At 37.5% G+C, this 15,798-nt stretch overlaps 4 protein-coding genes across 5 annotated transcripts; 1 reads left to right on the top strand and 3 right to left on the bottom strand.

Annotated features, from left to right (window-relative positions):
* Positions 1–262: 262 nt before the first annotated feature.
* On the bottom strand, positions 263–2,343 carry LOC129797225 (probable protein phosphatase 2C T23F11.1). The gene is made up of 4 exons (XM_055839596.1): positions 2,230–2,343; positions 1,946–2,158; positions 1,193–1,526; positions 263–1,124 (listed from the first exon to the last, which is right to left on the bottom strand). Exons 1-4 carry the CDS (start codon positions 2,296–2,298, stop codon positions 778–780), a joined length of 963 nt encoding a protein of 320 aa, XP_055695571.1. The 5' UTR covers positions 2,299–2,343; the 3' UTR covers positions 263–777.
* Positions 2,344–2,842: 499 nt separating this feature from the next.
* LOC129797220 (zinc finger TRAF-type-containing protein 1 homolog) lies at positions 2,843–7,864 on the bottom strand. The gene is made up of 6 exons (XM_055839591.1): positions 7,286–7,864; positions 4,844–4,902; positions 4,664–4,778; positions 4,449–4,572; positions 3,953–4,383; positions 2,843–3,879 (listed from the first exon to the last, which is right to left on the bottom strand). Exons 1-6 carry the CDS (start codon positions 7,592–7,594, stop codon positions 3,766–3,768), a joined length of 1,152 nt encoding a protein of 383 aa, XP_055695566.1. The 5' UTR covers positions 7,595–7,864; the 3' UTR covers positions 2,843–3,765.
* Positions 7,865–8,253: 389 nt separating this feature from the next.
* LOC129797214 (probable splicing factor, arginine/serine-rich 7) lies at positions 8,254–9,984 on the bottom strand. Its single transcript, XM_055839581.1, has one exon. It carries the CDS (start codon positions 9,842–9,844, stop codon positions 8,324–8,326), a length of 1,521 nt encoding a protein of 506 aa, XP_055695556.1. The 5' UTR covers positions 9,845–9,984; the 3' UTR covers positions 8,254–8,323.
* Positions 9,985–9,996: 12 nt separating this feature from the next.
* Positions 9,997–15,197, top strand: LOC129797205 (protein vav). 2 transcript variants are annotated; one of them, XM_055839560.1, is made up of 10 exons: positions 9,997–10,421; positions 10,502–10,683; positions 10,750–10,824; positions 10,932–11,271; positions 12,073–12,240; positions 12,669–12,992; positions 13,074–13,948; positions 14,037–14,189; positions 14,256–14,424; positions 14,490–15,197. In XM_055839560.1, exons 1-10 carry the CDS (start codon positions 10,206–10,208, stop codon positions 14,547–14,549), a joined length of 2,562 nt encoding a protein of 853 aa, XP_055695535.1. In that variant the 5' UTR covers positions 9,997–10,205; the 3' UTR covers positions 14,550–15,197. The 2 variants fall into 2 exon arrangements, with proteins under 2 accessions (XP_055695535.1, XP_055695536.1); XM_055839561.1 differs by lacking the exon at positions 10,932–11,271 and adding an exon at positions 11,763–11,868 and having other exon boundaries at positions 10,029–10,421.
* Positions 15,198–15,798: the final 601 nt, after the last annotated feature.

The raw sequence follows: 15,798 nt of genomic DNA, 5'->3' as shown, positions 1-15,798 counted from the left end.
ATTTTTTTGGTATTCAGATTAAACAGCTCAAAAAACTTTTCGGTTGATTACAATACCTGTAAGGAAACGAAAGAATAAGAGCAGTTTTTTTTTATCTAATAGGATTGCACAAAACCGTTAAATAAGATTAAAATGTTGTGGGATTATTCACCTGTAAAAAGAAAATTTTTCCTATTAACTGTATTACAGAAGATTAATAAAATAATTGAAACAATAATGGATAAAATTAAGAAAACTATTGCTAAGAAAACACATTTTCAAATTCTATTCATCAAAATTTATTGCAAAAACTTCCTTGTTATCAATTTATTTTTAAATTAAAAATGTCCTTAATCACTACTCTATGTTACAATCAATGCCTTTGGATTATTAGTTTTTTTTTTCACTTATAGCAATCCACATGAAGGGATTTCTCTATCAATCCAATAAGGAAACTTCCAATTGGGATTTAACAGTCTAGTCTAGTTTTTCAGTAGCAGCCAGTTCAATTTGAAACTTGAGCACTAGTACATAGGTTTTGAGAATCCCAATTGGTAAATACCTTTTGGTATATTTATGTATATTATGTAGGTAGGTATCTACAATAATTACGTGTGGTAAAATCTCTTCTAGGAAGCTGTAAAACAGACTACACATTGAACGAAAACACATCACCTAACACAGAAAGTTTTGTGGAAGAAAATAGTAAAGTTCTGAAGTTCCCCTAATAAGAAATATCTCTTTTACCTTCACCGCACTATAGGTGAGAGGTGGAAGTGCATTAGGAATTGTGGGTATTCACTTGAGGTCTGGAGTTTCATCGCTCTCCTGCGACTCTTGCGGTGAGTGATTGTTGAGTGATGAGGAACATTTGGCCTGCAAGTCCTCGTACGTTTTACCGTGCAAGAAGCACACAAGCACCGCTGTCATATTATCACCCCCCAAACCACCCATCTGAAAGTCTGGGGCGAGACATCGTGTCATCAATTGTTCACAAATCTCCTCTGGATAGAGACCAAGAGCTATTCGCTGCCTACAAAAGTCCACAACATCTTCATTGCTGAGTACATCCCAAATTCCATCGCAAGCTAATACAGCAAACTCCCATTCCGGTGTGATTTTTCTCACCTCAACATCCGGAAAGGCTAAATAGGTATTGAAGTAATCATCTACTATTTCCTCACATAGGAAAATTATTTGTGCAGCAACTTACCCGTGACAATTTGATCCTGTGGACTCATGTGGGTGTTTTTCTTGAAGACAAAATCACCTAGAGCACGCGAAAGAGCCAAATTCCCATTGACACGATTATACTCGACGAATCCTCCACCCTCAAAGATTCTCTTCATCTCACGTTCATTGTTGGGCTTGTGATCAATCGAGAGAACCTCCACCTTACCATTAATGCATGCCACTGCTCTTGAATCTCCTGCATTTGCACAATAAAGCGTGTTATTCTTAATAAGAATTGTCACAGCCGTTGATCCAGCCATTTGTTCCCGGAGCTTCTCATCTTTTAGCATTGCATCGTCAATGTCCAGAAATGCCTGTTGTGATGAGAAAAAAAAATCAAAGTCAGCCTCGGAGATCACGAGACGTCTAATAAGTCTGCTAAATTGAATACTAAAAAATGACTCATGGATATTAGGAGCTACAGAACAGAGATAAGATTAAAGGTTGACCTTTTGTAAGATGCATTAAGATTAAAGGCAATTTGACGTTTTTTTTTCTTCTAAACTCCCAAATCCTCATTCAAGAACAACAAAAAAAAGAATCACAGCTAAAATATCTTTATGTAATGAATGTAATGTAGAAAGTTGATAACAATTCTAGCAAAATGAGAATTGCATTTTCTTGGAAATCAAATATAGAGGGGAGCTAATAAAGTTAATGTGTAAAATATAGCCAAAAGTGGGGATTGAGAGTAAATAAAGTCCCACGATCTCATTCCCATACACATACTCACTTGTTTCATGGCCTCATCGGGGTGTTCCTCATATTCTGGGCGCTTGACAATGAACTTGTGGAGGTGCTTTCCAGCATACTGTGCCACATTTTCACCACCATGCCCATCGTATACGGCAAAGAAGGCTGCTTCCGGATCGTCAGGTAGCGACAAGATGTGTGTATGGGAGTCTTCCATGCGAACACGCCATCCTTGCATGCAACTCGAACCGACCTGTATGGAATAATTGCACGTTAATCCCATAGATTCCCATTGTCACTGTCCGGATAGACAGATTCTCTCACCCTAAAATGCTCATTCTGACAGTAGGCTGATTCTTTATTTGTCACTGGCTCCGATAGTGTAAGCCCCATTGCGTAGAAAACCCCTTCAATTCAATCTCGAGGCCTTGTCAGTTATATTGCATTGGTTTTCTTGACCACACGTACTCCTTGGGACGTCCTCCTTGCTCCGGCAAATATATCCGGAAGAAAATCCTGCTGCACCGTGTGTAAACAAATAATCCGATGAAGGTGAAAATTCGCACAAAGACCTTTTTTTTTCTTACCTCCCAGACTTGCCACCTACACACACTTTAATCTCGCACTCTGTGCTAAATGATGGATAAAGAGTGACGGTGATAAGGATGATAAATATGTAAATAATATTTTTTTCTCAATTTTTTGTACGACAGTGGAGGCAATCGAAATGCCGAGAATATCGTACGACAACAAAAATAGCCGATTAAGCAGCGATGCTGCTGCCGTCTAGTGTGGCGGGAAAAAAACAATGAGTGAAAAAAATTAGCAAAAATTGAAATATATATTTTTTTTTATTTTAGTAATTTCCATGAATAAAACAATTAAATCGTCTCGCGTAATTAGAACGTGTGTAGTGTAGAATAAAGAAAAAAAAAGATTTAAAAGTAAAACACCAAATTTTAATTCATTGAAATAGTATATGACAGTGAAATATTATAATCAACCAGTTAATGCTACAGAATCTTATTTTAACAAATATTAAATAGCAATATTATTTTGTGTTACAACATATTTTCTCTTATTTATTTTCTTGATTTGTATTCTCATTTTTTTTAATTATAAGGTATTCTTTTATACTTGTAAAAGGTATTTTCAAAAGTGAGATCAATGAAAAGATTTTTTTAAGCCTTAATAAATTATGTGTGTGAGATGCTACTGATTGCAAAGTTTATTACATGTCGCTGTAAAAACTAATTTCAATATAATATTTTCTTATTATTATTATATTATTTAAAAAAACATGCAAAATGAATTTATTTTCATTTTATGGCAAAAAATAATTTTGGTTTTCTCTTCAGATATAGGCAATTCTATAATATGTATATAATATAGAAAAAAAATTCCAAAAAAAGATTTCATTTTGATATCAACGTAATCTTGATATCGAATAAATTATTTTTGGAGACACAATAAAATATTTCTCAATGGGGTTTAACAATAAAATATATCCTCTATAAAATATATTAATATAATATCAATTTATATTATAAATAAATGTTTGAGAATGATTTGCGGGTATTCAAATTTACTCATTGTTTGTTTTTCAAAGTAAAGATTACAATATTGATTGAAGTAAATTCTGCGTGGAAATTGAGGTGTGTAATTAAAGGATTATATTCTATAGTTTTTTTTCGCATGCTTGCACCCACACTTCCCATTTCCTAAACGCTCCCAGATCCTCTTGAAAGCAACACACGACAGAAAAATTTAGGATAGAAACTCGCGTTGAGTTGGTGGATATAAGAAGAAGCTCATCGTGAGGTCCGCACTAGTCTCTTGCGTCTCCTCAATCGCCTTTTTCTACTTTGAGAGGAGAAACATAATGAGGCGGAAGTTGATAGCCTTTGATGCCAGCAATCTATTGCATTCTGAGCTATCCGGAAGTGGAAGTAGGTTGTATTCGCTCATATTTTCCTGCAAAGATAAAATTTAGAAAAAAAATAGATATTACATCCTTTATGATAATTTTTGTAGGGAGTCAACTCACAGTGTCGGTAAAGTCATGCTTGTAGATCTTTGTATTGAGCTTCATATCGGAGAATGGGCCCTTGAGGGCGAAAAAGTGAATGTTGAGAGGACATGAAGTTTTTGTTTTGAGAATCAACTGGTATGTTATTTCACGTTCACACGATTGATGCGGGTCTCTCTGGCTATTGTTGATTCTGGCCTTCACAACCCATTGATGATTGAATGCCGTGAATCTGGCCGTCTCGTAGAATAGCTTCTGCACATACTCATCCGTGCGATATGGCTTCATTTGGAGATCATTGAAGATGATCTTTTCATAGCTCAGTAGATCAATGAGGGTAGCATAGAATTTCTTTTCTTCCTCAAAGTCCACATCACGTGCTTGAAGAGCGGTCATCACTTCTGCCCCGGATTTCTTTGGGTGTGAGCACATTTCCTCATGCTCACGAGCTGAAGTACATTAGAGGAATGAATGAATATTCTTTTTTTTTCCTTTAAATATTTTTTTTTCTCACCCTCATGAACGGGTCCCTTCCACTGGCAACCGATGCGGATGTACTTGCAATTAGCCGGCCTCTCTTCACATTCAAATTGCTCATGGCGCTCTAAGGATTTTGATGGAAATTCCTTTCCGCAGAACTGCAAATTATCAATAAATATACCAAGAGTGTTGTAAGATAAATACTGCCTTTGCGTTTATAATGCTCTTGAAGACAATAAAAGATCTCACCTGACAATCGCTGGGCAATTCAGAGACAGCTTTCTCCACTGCAAGATTCCTGCTTGCAGTGCTCTTGGAGATTTCCACGCGGCAATTGGGGCATGTTGCTGCTTGATCGCGTAATCTATTCAAAAACAAGATTTCTTTGTGACTGCAAATCATACCAAAGCAATATAATTTTAAGTATACCTTCCATCAGCTAGGAGATGAGTGAAACAGGCTGCACACATCAAATGACCCATTTGACACTGTGAGAAAAAAATATTAGTACAAATTGCCAAGGTTGATTGTGAGGGAAAATGTATCACTGTTGGGGTTAAAAAATTCATCAATTACATTTTTTTATTATATTAGCAAATGAGAAATAATATAAAAGCAATAATATTGTATTTCGTAGATAAAAGTATCGATGAAACTTACCACCTGAAAATATATAAATTTATAAAAAAGATATTAATTTTTTTCTTTGCAGATATAAGGAATATGAAACTAAAAGTCTAGAATAAAAAAAAAGGAAGTAGGTTTATGCTTCTGTGGAAAAGAAGAAAATGACGAGATTTTTTATTTATTTTTTCAATATCCACCAACTTATAGAAATAGAAAAAAAATGTCGTTGGAGAAAAGATTGTTGAAAAAATTGAAAAACAATGATTTTCGCTACTTTGAGAAAAATTTATTTGCTCTCATTTTTTTTTCAATTCGCAGACGTATTTTTTCACTTATCACTAAAATCTAATTGCTAGGTATTTTCACATTTCAATGTTTTTCTTTCTTTATTTACATCATTTTTCAATGTCTTTTCACCAGTTTTTTTTGTTAAATTGTAGACTTCTAATAACATATTTTTTTTAATTGTATTTTTCAGTCTTTTTCTCTATCTTAAACTTTCACATAATTTTAATACTTGTATCTCTCTGCAAGTCTTTTATCTTGTAATGATAAATTTTTACAATTGGCTCTTTTCCTCAGTGATCAAATTAAAATTCCTAAGTGATGTCTATGCAGAAAAAGAGAAGGAAAAAATAACTACAATTACATTTCATTCTTGCTTGTTGTGGCCAATAAGAGTTTTTACAGATTAATTGCTTTCATGTTTTTTTTTTCTTTCTACATGGAAATTTCTTCACATTATGTTGTATTACATTAAAAAAAATACTTTTTTATCTGTATTTTATTCCATGTGCTGTAGTGAATGGGAAAGAATTTTCAAAGTTTCTTTCTCGACCTTTGCAAACTCTATTCCCTTTTTTATTTTAAAAAATGCGAAGGTAAAATATATGTATGTAGTATGTTTTCTTTGTTTGGAATATGCTTTGAAAACATAACAAATGATAATGTAGGCATCTCACTTGCATCCATTCAAAATTCCACTCATGTGCTCCTCTCATTCACTCCAATATGATGTTGTGCTCTCCAACAGCTGAGAGTTTGTTTTGTGTTTATCAAAACAGCTGGCTCTTAGTTCATATTATATTACTCATTTTTCGCTCTTTCACTCTCTCAATTCCTCTCTCTCACTCTCTGTTGATTTCTCACATGTTTCTTTATTTTCTCATTTAAATGAGAGAATAAAATTATATATAAAGGGTGATCTTATCTCGTTGTTGGCGTTGAACCTTGGAATGTGTCTTCTAACATGTAATCTTCAACTAAAATGAATAAACTAACCATTCTTGCAATTCGTCTTGATACATTTTTTTTTGCAAACAAAGCATAAAAAAACAAAATATGATCTACGCAAGAGCAAACATACCTTCTCACTCACACACATCATTCAAATATCCTTCATTATTTTCTTCTTCTTCTTTTTTCTAGCTGCTGTGTAAATTGAAAGAGGAAATGAAGGTGCAGCAAACATTCCATTGATACCTCTCCCCCCTCCCTCTTTTTCAATTTTACATAAAATCAGATTTTTTTTTTGAGTTTTTCATTACACAAATCAGGGTCATTTCGTGATACATACTCAGAATGAGAAGTCAATACAAAATATTGGCTTCTCTCTAAACTCTCTCGATGATTTTTTTTTCTAATAAGGTCATCTCGATATATATATTACAGCTACCTACAACAAAATGCTGTTTTTTTATTTGTCTCTCTTTCACTCCTTGTCCTATGATTGGGAAGTTGCTTTATCTCTTTCCTGCCCTCCTTGCTGTCCCTTCTCCTATGCTCTTCACACTCACAGCCATTAATATATATATATTTTGAGCTTGATGGGAAAATACGACGCAATATTCACAATTTTCCTCTTCCTCCCTATAGTTTCTTCTACAATTTGTTTTAGGTGCCACACCAACTTGAAACAATTGCACAACCCGCAAAAAATGTCTCTTCATTTCTTCTTCTCTGACCTACTTTTTGGGCTTGTTAGAACCTTGAATTTGAGGGTTTTATATTTATTTCCTTTGTCTAACTCTTATGATACATACTCGCCTCCCTTTCCGCGAAAAAATATTTATGTAGTGCAAAAATTATGTGATAAAAAATGGCTGTCAAGAATATTTTTTCATGGTCTCTTTCATCAAATATCAAGGGTGCGAGAATTTTTTTTAGTAGATTTTTCAATAAAAAAAAAGTTTTAAAAGAATTTCATTGTGAAAATTGGGGTGCTTTTGTTGTTATTTAAATTACCTGATAAACAGCGATTTTTGGCAAATCCAGACATACCGCACAGCAGAGGATGCCCCCGAGGCGGTGCTCCAATTTTTCATTGATTTGCGAATTAGTTTCGAATTTACGGCGCTTTGCCGTGGGCTCCAAACCGAGGGGGTCCACGACAACATTGGACGTAGTCTGGGGTGATCCGCCACTTTCGGGCTGCGGCGGAACCCCTGGGGATTCGACCGCTTGAATTTCCGCGAGCGACGGAAGTAGGGGATTTATGGGAGTCGCAGATGGGGACGGTCCTGGAGCATTTGTCTCAATTCTCGCGTCCGCCATTGTTTGTGCCTTTCTTTCGTTAAATCAGAACTTCTCGCACCCGTCCGTACACACTATTATTTAATAGCTACACACAATTTTCGCCCAGAGAACAAGAGATCCCGCACCAGGAAAACAAAAGGGGGGCTTTTTCAACCCGAAATCCCCAGAATATAAGGCGAAATCGAGAAAAAACACTGGAAATAATTTTTTCTATGTTGACACTTAAAACGTCAAGATCGTAGTAGACAAAGGAATGTCGTCACTCTCTCTCTCTAACAAACTAAACTACATAATGTTTTCCCCTCGCTATTTATAGTGCGCCCCACCACTTTTCATCTCGCGAAAAGTTACGCTCTACTCTCCTCTCACGCACACATGCTTACATTTGACAGTTTTCGCAATTTTTACGCATTTTCCGCCGAAGTTTCCGTCCGGGTATGCATTTTTGAAGTCCCGGAGGCGTTCCTCGTAGAATGGCATTAAAATTGAGGAAAATTTAAGTTTGGCAAAAAAAAATTTCCGAGTGTAAAAAAAATGAAAGAGCAACAGTCAGTAGCTATTGTCTCGCTCACTCATCGTCTATAAAGTCAGCATGTGTCGTATGGGTCAATGGTTCAGATTCGGGCTGGTTTTGCCGACGACACCATATGTTTTCATAATTTTCAGTTAAAAAAAAATTTTTTTTTTGCAGATTATGCCTTTATTTTAATCTCTTGCAATCTACAGAATTTAAGAAATATAAGCAATTCAAGGAGAAATATCCATGTTATCTGATTTCTCGGGCGATGGCGTGTGAGGAGGTATGGGTTCGCGCTTTTCCTCCATGGGGGGCGGCAGAGGTGGGGCTGCCGCCTCATCCAGCCCAATTTTCTCCTCATCATCGTAGTCCCGCTGAATCTTCTCATCCTTGGAACGTTTCGTGGAGACTTCCGGAGTGTGGTGGCGTCTCGAAGAACGACTGGATTCTTTTCTCTTGGATCGACTGCGACTACGGCTGCGTCGATTGCGCTCCTCACGCCTGTGGGATCTCGAGGATGTCTTCCGATCGCGTGATGAGTGACGATGGGAGCGAGAACGGCTGCGATGGCGTGATCTGGACTTGCGGCGACGATCGCGAGAGCGGGATCGCCTCGAGGAGCGAGATGGTGACTTCTTCGATCGAGAACGAGAACGCTTTCGCGAACGAGACGAGGAGCGCTTGGACTTGCTTCGGGAACGACGTCGTGAACGTTTTGAGCGTGTCCTGGAGCGAGAACGGGATCGAGATCGTGACCGACTTCGTCTTCTGGACTTGGAACGCTTCCTCGAAGATGATCGCTTACGGGATGAAGAGCGCTTTCTCGAGCGGCTGCGTGAGTGGCGATGCTCACGAGAACGTGATCGAGATCTTCTCGAACGGCTGGGGGCACTCTTGTCCTTGGACAGCATCCCAATAACCGGATCAATAGCAGCCGATATCATGTTTTGTGCCTCTTTGACGATGCACATGGCTTCCTCGATCTCCTTCTGAGCTGCTTCATTGCTCTTAGTTTCCGGTTTCGTTATGGGCTGCGTGGAGTGATAGACACTCAATGGGTGGCCCTTGTACTCTGTCCCATGCAGCTTGAATGCCTCAATAATGGATTTTTGTTCCGTGAACTCAATCATCGCATGCCGGGTGTACTCAACTTCTGCAATACGTCCGTACTTTACTTCTCCAGCGCTGCTGAAGAACTCCATGAGCTCCTCAATTGTCCAATCCATGCTGATATCGATTACCATGATGGTACGACGAGTTTCTTCGATCTTGCGTGCATCAAAATTCACCGGAAGTGGTGGGTAGAGCGGCAATTTGTTGAGCTCCAACTTTGGATCTGTCGTCATTATTACTTGACTCGGGGGCACCCCATCGATGCGATTGACCAATTCTGGGGGCAATTTGGATCCAGCCGACTGCAAACCAGGCACCAAAGTGCCATTGCTGGACATCTCCAGGGCCTTGTACTCATCCGGAATTAAGCCCGAGTACACTGGAATTACAATGAGAGCGCGATCGATGAAGACAGTGTTGGTCATATGTTGCGCTACCGCCACACTGCTGCTCTCCTGGTACTTCACGTAGCAAATTCTCGACACTACGGGGCAGGAGACATCCCGGATTGTGGGATACAGGCGCAAATCGTCAATCTTCCCGATGCTTCCAAAGAGATTCTGCATTTGGTCCTTGGTCGCTTGGGGGGCAATATTGGTGATTTGCACCACCTTCGTCGTCGTTCCGCCACCAGCCATGACTGCAGCACACCCTTTTCACGAGGCCCTGACGCCTTTTTTTGGTAAAAAATTCCCGGAAAACGTTTTCCAATATTTTTTTTTGACAGATTGTGGCTTGGCTTCTTCTTCTTCTTCTTCAAATGAAATTTACAGAAAATGCCGAACATTCCGAAATGCACGAATGCAACGGCTCGCTTAGTCGACGATATTCGGTACGTAACCTTAAAATGTGTTAGAAACTTTAGGGTGGTAAAAAAAATGGTGGACGTCAGAATTTTTTTCTCAATCACTGTTTTCCTCCCAATTTTCCTCTCAATTTCCCTGCAATCGTGCTAAAGTATAAGTGTCTTATTTTGTGCATTGACAAACTGTGGCAACGATGGCAATGGCCGATGATTTGTGGAAATCATGCCTGTCCTGGCTGATTCAGTGCCGCGTTATCCCGCCCGATCACAAATCAACTTGGCCAAATTCAGAAATAAAAATCCTCGCCTTGACCCTCCGGGATGGTGTTATTTTATGCAATCTCATCAACTTTCTCGACCCAAATGCTCTCGATATGAAGGACTTTCACCGGAAGCCACAGATGGCTCAAGTACGTATCATTTGCAAGGACAGTCTGTCTGCCCTTGAGCTACTATTGATTTTTCTCATTTTTCCCATGAATTTTTCCAGTTCCTGTGTTGCCAAAACATTAAACTTTTCCTGGAGACATGCAAGAATCACTTTGGGCTGAGAGATTCGGATTTGTTTGAGCCAACAATGCTCTACGATCTGACAAACTTCCACCGTGTCCTTATCACACTGTCCAAGTTGTCGCAGTGCCGGAAGGTGCAACAAATTCATCCAAATATCCTGTAAGTTTGCTGGAGAATTGTACAGAGTGGCTGGGAATGCTTACTAGTTATATTTTATATTTGCAGAGGATTCAATGCACAACTATCTCCAGGCGAGAGGAGTCATTCTGAGGAGGATATCTACAAGGATTTGCATTCAACGTAAGTTACATAAATGCATTTTTTTTTGTTTCGGAAGGTGTCGATGATCTCTTTTATCTATTCCAAAATGTAAAATTTTCCTGATTCTTAAAAAAAATGCCAAATAGTAATAACAATCACGCGGATTCTGTGGTGAAGAATGTGGAAAAGGAAGATTCGGTGGATGAAAAGAGTGGTGACACGGTGGATGAGAGCCCTGGAGGAAATGATGAAGGTGCTGAGAGTGCTGAAAGTGAGGTGGACAATTCATTATTGGCTGTGAAGGATTCTGGGCCTGAGGATGAGGATCAGGAGAATAATGTTAAGGGACTCTGTGGGGTGCTACTGAATTCCCATAACTGGTCCACATCAATCGTTGCCGAAAGTCTCGTTGGATCGTCCCACAATGAGGAGAAGATTTACGAAGATCTCTGCTATGTGACCTTCTCCTCGGAACGCTTCCCAGAGGTTCATATCTCACAGCAATTTTCACGTCGTTTTCGCTCTTTTTTTTTGGTAGATGTTCTTTTATTGTTGAGCTGTTTTAGAGCATTTTATTGGAGTTTCTTTTATTGCATCTCCCAATTCTTCTTGGTTTGCAGCACACGCGAGATTTATATTTTTGCTTCTCTTTCCCTTTATTCCCAAAAAGAAAAACATTTCAGGGCAGAAAGTGTGGATACTGTCTAATATAATTGGTAATGCACGAGGATTATTCTTCAGGGAGTTTTAGGAAGGGAGTCTCAGTGGTTTTACTTTTCAGTTTAGCCATATTTTTTTTTAAATTGAGATTTATTTTTTAAAGACAAGAACATGTTCTTGTTCATATTAGAAGCATGGATCTAATTTTTCTTTAATTTGTTTGTTCATTTTGATTGTATTTTTTTTTCATTTCACCATGATTTTGAATGTTGGCATAAAATAATCTCACACACTGGAAAAAATGGGGGATTAAACAGAACAACAGAGAATGCCGTGGTCAATGGAAATCACGATGAGCATGACATGAAAGAAGAGGAAGTTTACCAAGATCTGTGTTCAATACAGCGAAGAAGTCGAAATCAGGTATTTTTTATGTCCTTAAATAAAAGAAAGTTCCCTTTGAATTTATTTATACTGAAAGCACATATTTTATATATTTTTTCCTTATTCTAAACGTGCACATTTTTGCTGTTTAAAAAATTTGCTGGAAAGAAGTTTTGCTTACAGAAGTCAACATTTTTTTTAGGAGATTTTCGTAAATTAAATTATTGTGTTTTTTTTATATAGGTTTCATCCTCAACAAGCTTTGAACAGAGGGATTTTGTAATAAGAGAGCTTGTTGACACAGAAAGCAACTACTTGGACGTTCTGAATGCTTTGAGGTACAAATTCATGCAGCCAATGGAGAAGTTACTATCCAAAGATGACATTAAGCTCATTTTCCCAAAAGTTAGGGTGAGTTTATTGAATTTTTTTCTCACATTTTACGTGATTTTTCAAATGGTTGCGATTCGAGACTCATGTTGTTTTACGTACAAATTGGTTTGCGACATAAATTGAATCGGAAAATCAATATGATTGCTTTTAATTAAACTTTCAATTGGAATTCTCAGAGGCTCAGATGTTCTTTAATATTAAAGTGCTCTCAGAAAATGAATCAATTGCTTCTGAGAACCGGCATAATTCTTTAAAATTCCCTTTGAGCTTTTTGAATATTCGGAAACCTCTCAGAGAAAATTTGAATTTATTAATTGAGAGCTTTTGAGCGACAACGAGAGTTTATTTAGGCCATGGAATTAATTACAGGGAATTAGCATTAATTTATGTATATGTTATAATTGAAAAGCTAGAATTAAAGTTATGGTTTTCTATTGTTGTTGCAGGAATTGGCGGATATTCACACAAAATTCCTGGAAAAGTTGCGTGAAGCCGTCCAACCGAATGCAAAGCTAAAGCTAAGTCAGGTGTTTTTTGAATTTCGCGAGCCATTCCTCATTTACGGTGAATATTGTTCGAATATGACAAATGCCACAGATGGGCTTCGTGATCAGATTAACAAGAGTGAGAGCGTGAAGCAGCTCGTGAATCAGTGCCAGAAGGAGCACAGCGAGGGACGTGTGCAGTTGCGTGACATTCTATCGGTGCCAATGCAGAGAATTCTCAAATATCATCTACTCCTTAAGAAGCTCGTAGATGAAACATCTCCCGTGAGTAATAATCGACTGTGGGGTATCTATTTTTGGTGCGCACGTACAATTTTTTTGTTTGTTTACATTCCACACATTTAGACACATGAGGATTTCCGTGGGCTGGAACGTGCAAAGGAGGCAATGGACGATGTGGCACAGTACATAAATGAGGTGAAGAGAGATTCGGAACATTTGGTGGTGATACAGAAGGTGCGTGAGAGTATTATGGATTTGGATTTACCCAATGGGAATGATTTGCAACAGTACGGGCGTCTCCTACTCGATGGGGATCTCAATATAAAGGCGCACGAGGATCAGAAGACAAAGCACCGGTATGCATTTATCTTTGAGAAGATAATGATTCTCGTGAAAAGTTCAAGTACACGCATTGGCGATGGACAGTACTCCTTCCGGGAGGCCCACAACCTGCAGGAATATCGTGTGGAGTTGTGTCATTCACGGCGCACCTTGACACGTGATGCAAGATTGCGTTTTCAGCTGCTTCTTGTGCGGAAGACACAATCCACGGCATTTACGTTGTATATGAAGACAGAAGCGGAAAGGAATAAATGGAGTAAGGCTCTGCAGGATGCCATGGATAATCTTGAACCACCGGGATGTCGCAATACGGATCACAAATTCGTAATAACAACATTTGAAGCACCGGCAATCTGTAGGCATTGCTCTAAATTCCTCAAGGGACGTATCCATCAGGGATATCGGTGCAAAACGTGCGAAATTTCCGTACACAAGGGATGCATTTCATCCACGGGACGCTGCCGGCAGGGACCCGTGAGTATACCACCGCCAGTTTGCGATCGGCAGCTATCGGAATTCTATTGGTTTGTGGGCACAATGGATAGAGATACGGCCACGACAAGTCTCGAAAATAGGCGCATAGGGACATATTTGCTGCGGGTACGGCCTCAAGGGGCATCCAATCCAAATGAGACAATGTATGCCCTAAGTCTCAAGTAAGTGTTTACCAATTAATTCAGCTCATTATCATATTATATCATAAAATATTATCAAATATGTTTTCTCTTTTTTTTTGCAACATAGAACTGATAAGCATGTAATAAAACACATGAAAATCTACCAGAAGCGTGATTCAGAGACTGTCTCGTACTATCTGTCGACCAGACGGTACTTTAAGACTATCATTGAGCTAGTCTCGTTCTATGAACGAAATGATTTAGGAGAAAATTTTGCTGGGTATGTTTTCTTTTCTTTGATCAGAAATGGGCAAAATTAAAGACAATTTCTTAATACTTTTTTCAGCTTAAATCAATCACTGCAGTGGCCTTTCCGTGAAGTGATTGCAACTGCATTGTATGAATTTGTTCCAGAGGAGCAGAATCAGTTGCCACTGCGAAAGGGTTGTCAAGTGATTGTAATCGGCAAGGAGGGCGACAGCAAGGGATGGTGGCGTGGAAAAACCAATGAGAGAGTAAGAAATTCTAATTTCTTTTATAGAAAACAAAAAGACAAAAAAAATTTATTTAATTTATACAGGTTGGGTTCTTCCCTAAGGAATACGTGAGAGAGCACCCTACAACACCGGATGGTCTATGATATTTAAATTCTCTGTCAGTCATTTTGTGCCAAAATTAACGTTTAAAAAAGTATCATATCCACCACCCCCAAGTCAGTCCATATTGTACCCGAAACACTCCCCCTTCCCCGATCAAATTGTTGTCAACTTGTGGTGCGTAAAAAAAGTGTTAAAAGCAAGTAAGTAGATGAAATGCAAAACAATAATTCACATTGTAGATGTGATCTTCTCCCCCCACACAAAAGAATATTATAATTTGTGTTTAGAAGTGTAGGTATATTGTTAAACAATTTATGTGTTATAAAAAAAAAACAGCGATTGGAGAAAGAGAAAAATTCTGCATTTTTTGATGAATTTATCGCTAAAATTTGGGAGTTGCTGATATGAGAAAGAAAACAAACAAATAGGGCTTTTAACATATTTTAGAGATCATTTAGACTGGGACATATTGCCTAGAGACATTCCTTCAGACATTTTTGTTAGAGATTTTTTTTATTCGTGAAAATGAAACGATAAAAATGTACTGAAAGCAAATTAAAAAAAAATAATAAAATGTTGAAAAAAAGAGAAGGACAAGATTGTAATGATTTATTTGGAAGGAAAATGGTGAGAACATTGTTTTTAATAAGTTTTAAAAACTTAATATAAAATCATTAAATAAAGAAAAATATAAATTACATCATAAACAATTTAATATCTATACTATACACTATATATTATTAAATATAAACTGATATTATTATTGTTAAAAAAAAAGCAAAAGAGTATTTATTGCATGTGATTCAAATTTAATCTTTAATGGTGAAATATCACTTGAAAACTACTAAATATAAAGGCTCACAAGGTGACTCTTGTTTTGTTCTCCAAATGTATTTCTGTGACCAATTTCCTCTGTGGTGCCGTTTCCCTTCTTATTGTAAAGCAAGTGATCCTCTCTCTATATAATAAAACATTCTATATTGTTAAAGTGTCGTTCCAAAATCGAAAAGTTTAACGAAGAATGTTGTTTGAGTAAAAAAAGCCCTAAAATGAGCAATTAAAATAAAATTTAATCCAATATTATATTTTATAAAATGCACACGAATTTAAAAAAGAAACAAAAAACATCCACACGAGAGTTTTAATGTGTATTGTAAGTTTTTTGTAGGAAAACGATCAAAATTTAGAGAAAAAAAATCACCGTCCTCGTGATTATACCGTGATTGGGAAATTTAAGAAATTATCTACACATATTCAAATTTCGTGATTAAAAAAATAACTTGCTCGTCC

This window comes from Lutzomyia longipalpis, chromosome 1 (genome assembly GCF_024334085.1).
Source record: "Lutzomyia longipalpis isolate SR_M1_2022 chromosome 1, ASM2433408v1".
NCBI lineage: Eukaryota > Metazoa > Arthropoda > Insecta > Diptera > Psychodidae > Lutzomyia > Lutzomyia longipalpis.
The sequence above is the reverse complement of the archived record's forward strand: the minus strand, read 5'-3'. Positions and strand labels throughout refer to the sequence as shown.

What these genes read in the sequence shown, in the direction of transcription:
- LOC129797205 (XM_055839560.1), top strand. Translation starts at nt 10,206, where the DNA reads ATGGCAATGGCCGATGATTTGTGGAAATCATGCCTGTCCTGGCTGATT. An exon ending in CCTCGGAACGCTTCCCAGAG is followed by an intron (nt 11,272 to 12,072) that starts GTTCATATCTCA and finishes TTTTTTATATAG; the next exon opens with GTTTCATCCTCAACAAGCTT. An exon ending in TCGTAGATGAAACATCTCCC is followed by an intron (nt 12,993 to 13,073) that starts GTGAGTAATAAT and finishes CCACACATTTAG; the next exon opens with ACACATGAGGATTTCCGTGG.
- LOC129797214 (XM_055839581.1), bottom strand. Translation starts at nt 9,844, where the DNA reads ATGGCTGGTGGCGGAACGACGACGAAGGTGGTGCAAATCACCAATATT.
- LOC129797225 (XM_055839596.1), bottom strand. Translation starts at nt 2,298, where the DNA reads ATGGGGCTTACACTATCGGAGCCAGTGACAAATAAAGAATCAGCCTAC. An exon ending in CCGATGAGGCCATGAAACAA is followed by an intron (nt 1,527 to 1,945) that starts GTGAGTATGTGT and finishes TCATCACAACAG; the next exon opens with GCATTTCTGGACATTGACGA. An exon ending in ACAGGATCAAATTGTCACGG is followed by an intron (nt 1,125 to 1,192) that starts GTAAGTTGCTGC and finishes ATACCTATTTAG; the next exon opens with CCTTTCCGGATGTTGAGGTG.
- LOC129797220 (XM_055839591.1), bottom strand. Translation starts at nt 7,594, where the DNA reads ATGGCGGACGCGAGAATTGAGACAAATGCTCCAGGACCGTCCCCATCT. An exon ending in CAAAAATCGCTGTTTATCAG is followed by an intron (nt 4,903 to 7,285) that starts GTAATTTAAATA and finishes TTTTTCTCACAG; the next exon opens with TGTCAAATGGGTCATTTGAT. An exon ending in AGCATGACTTTACCGACACT is followed by an intron (nt 3,880 to 3,952) that starts GTGAGTTGACTC and finishes TTATCTTTGCAG; the next exon opens with GAAAATATGAGCGAATACAA.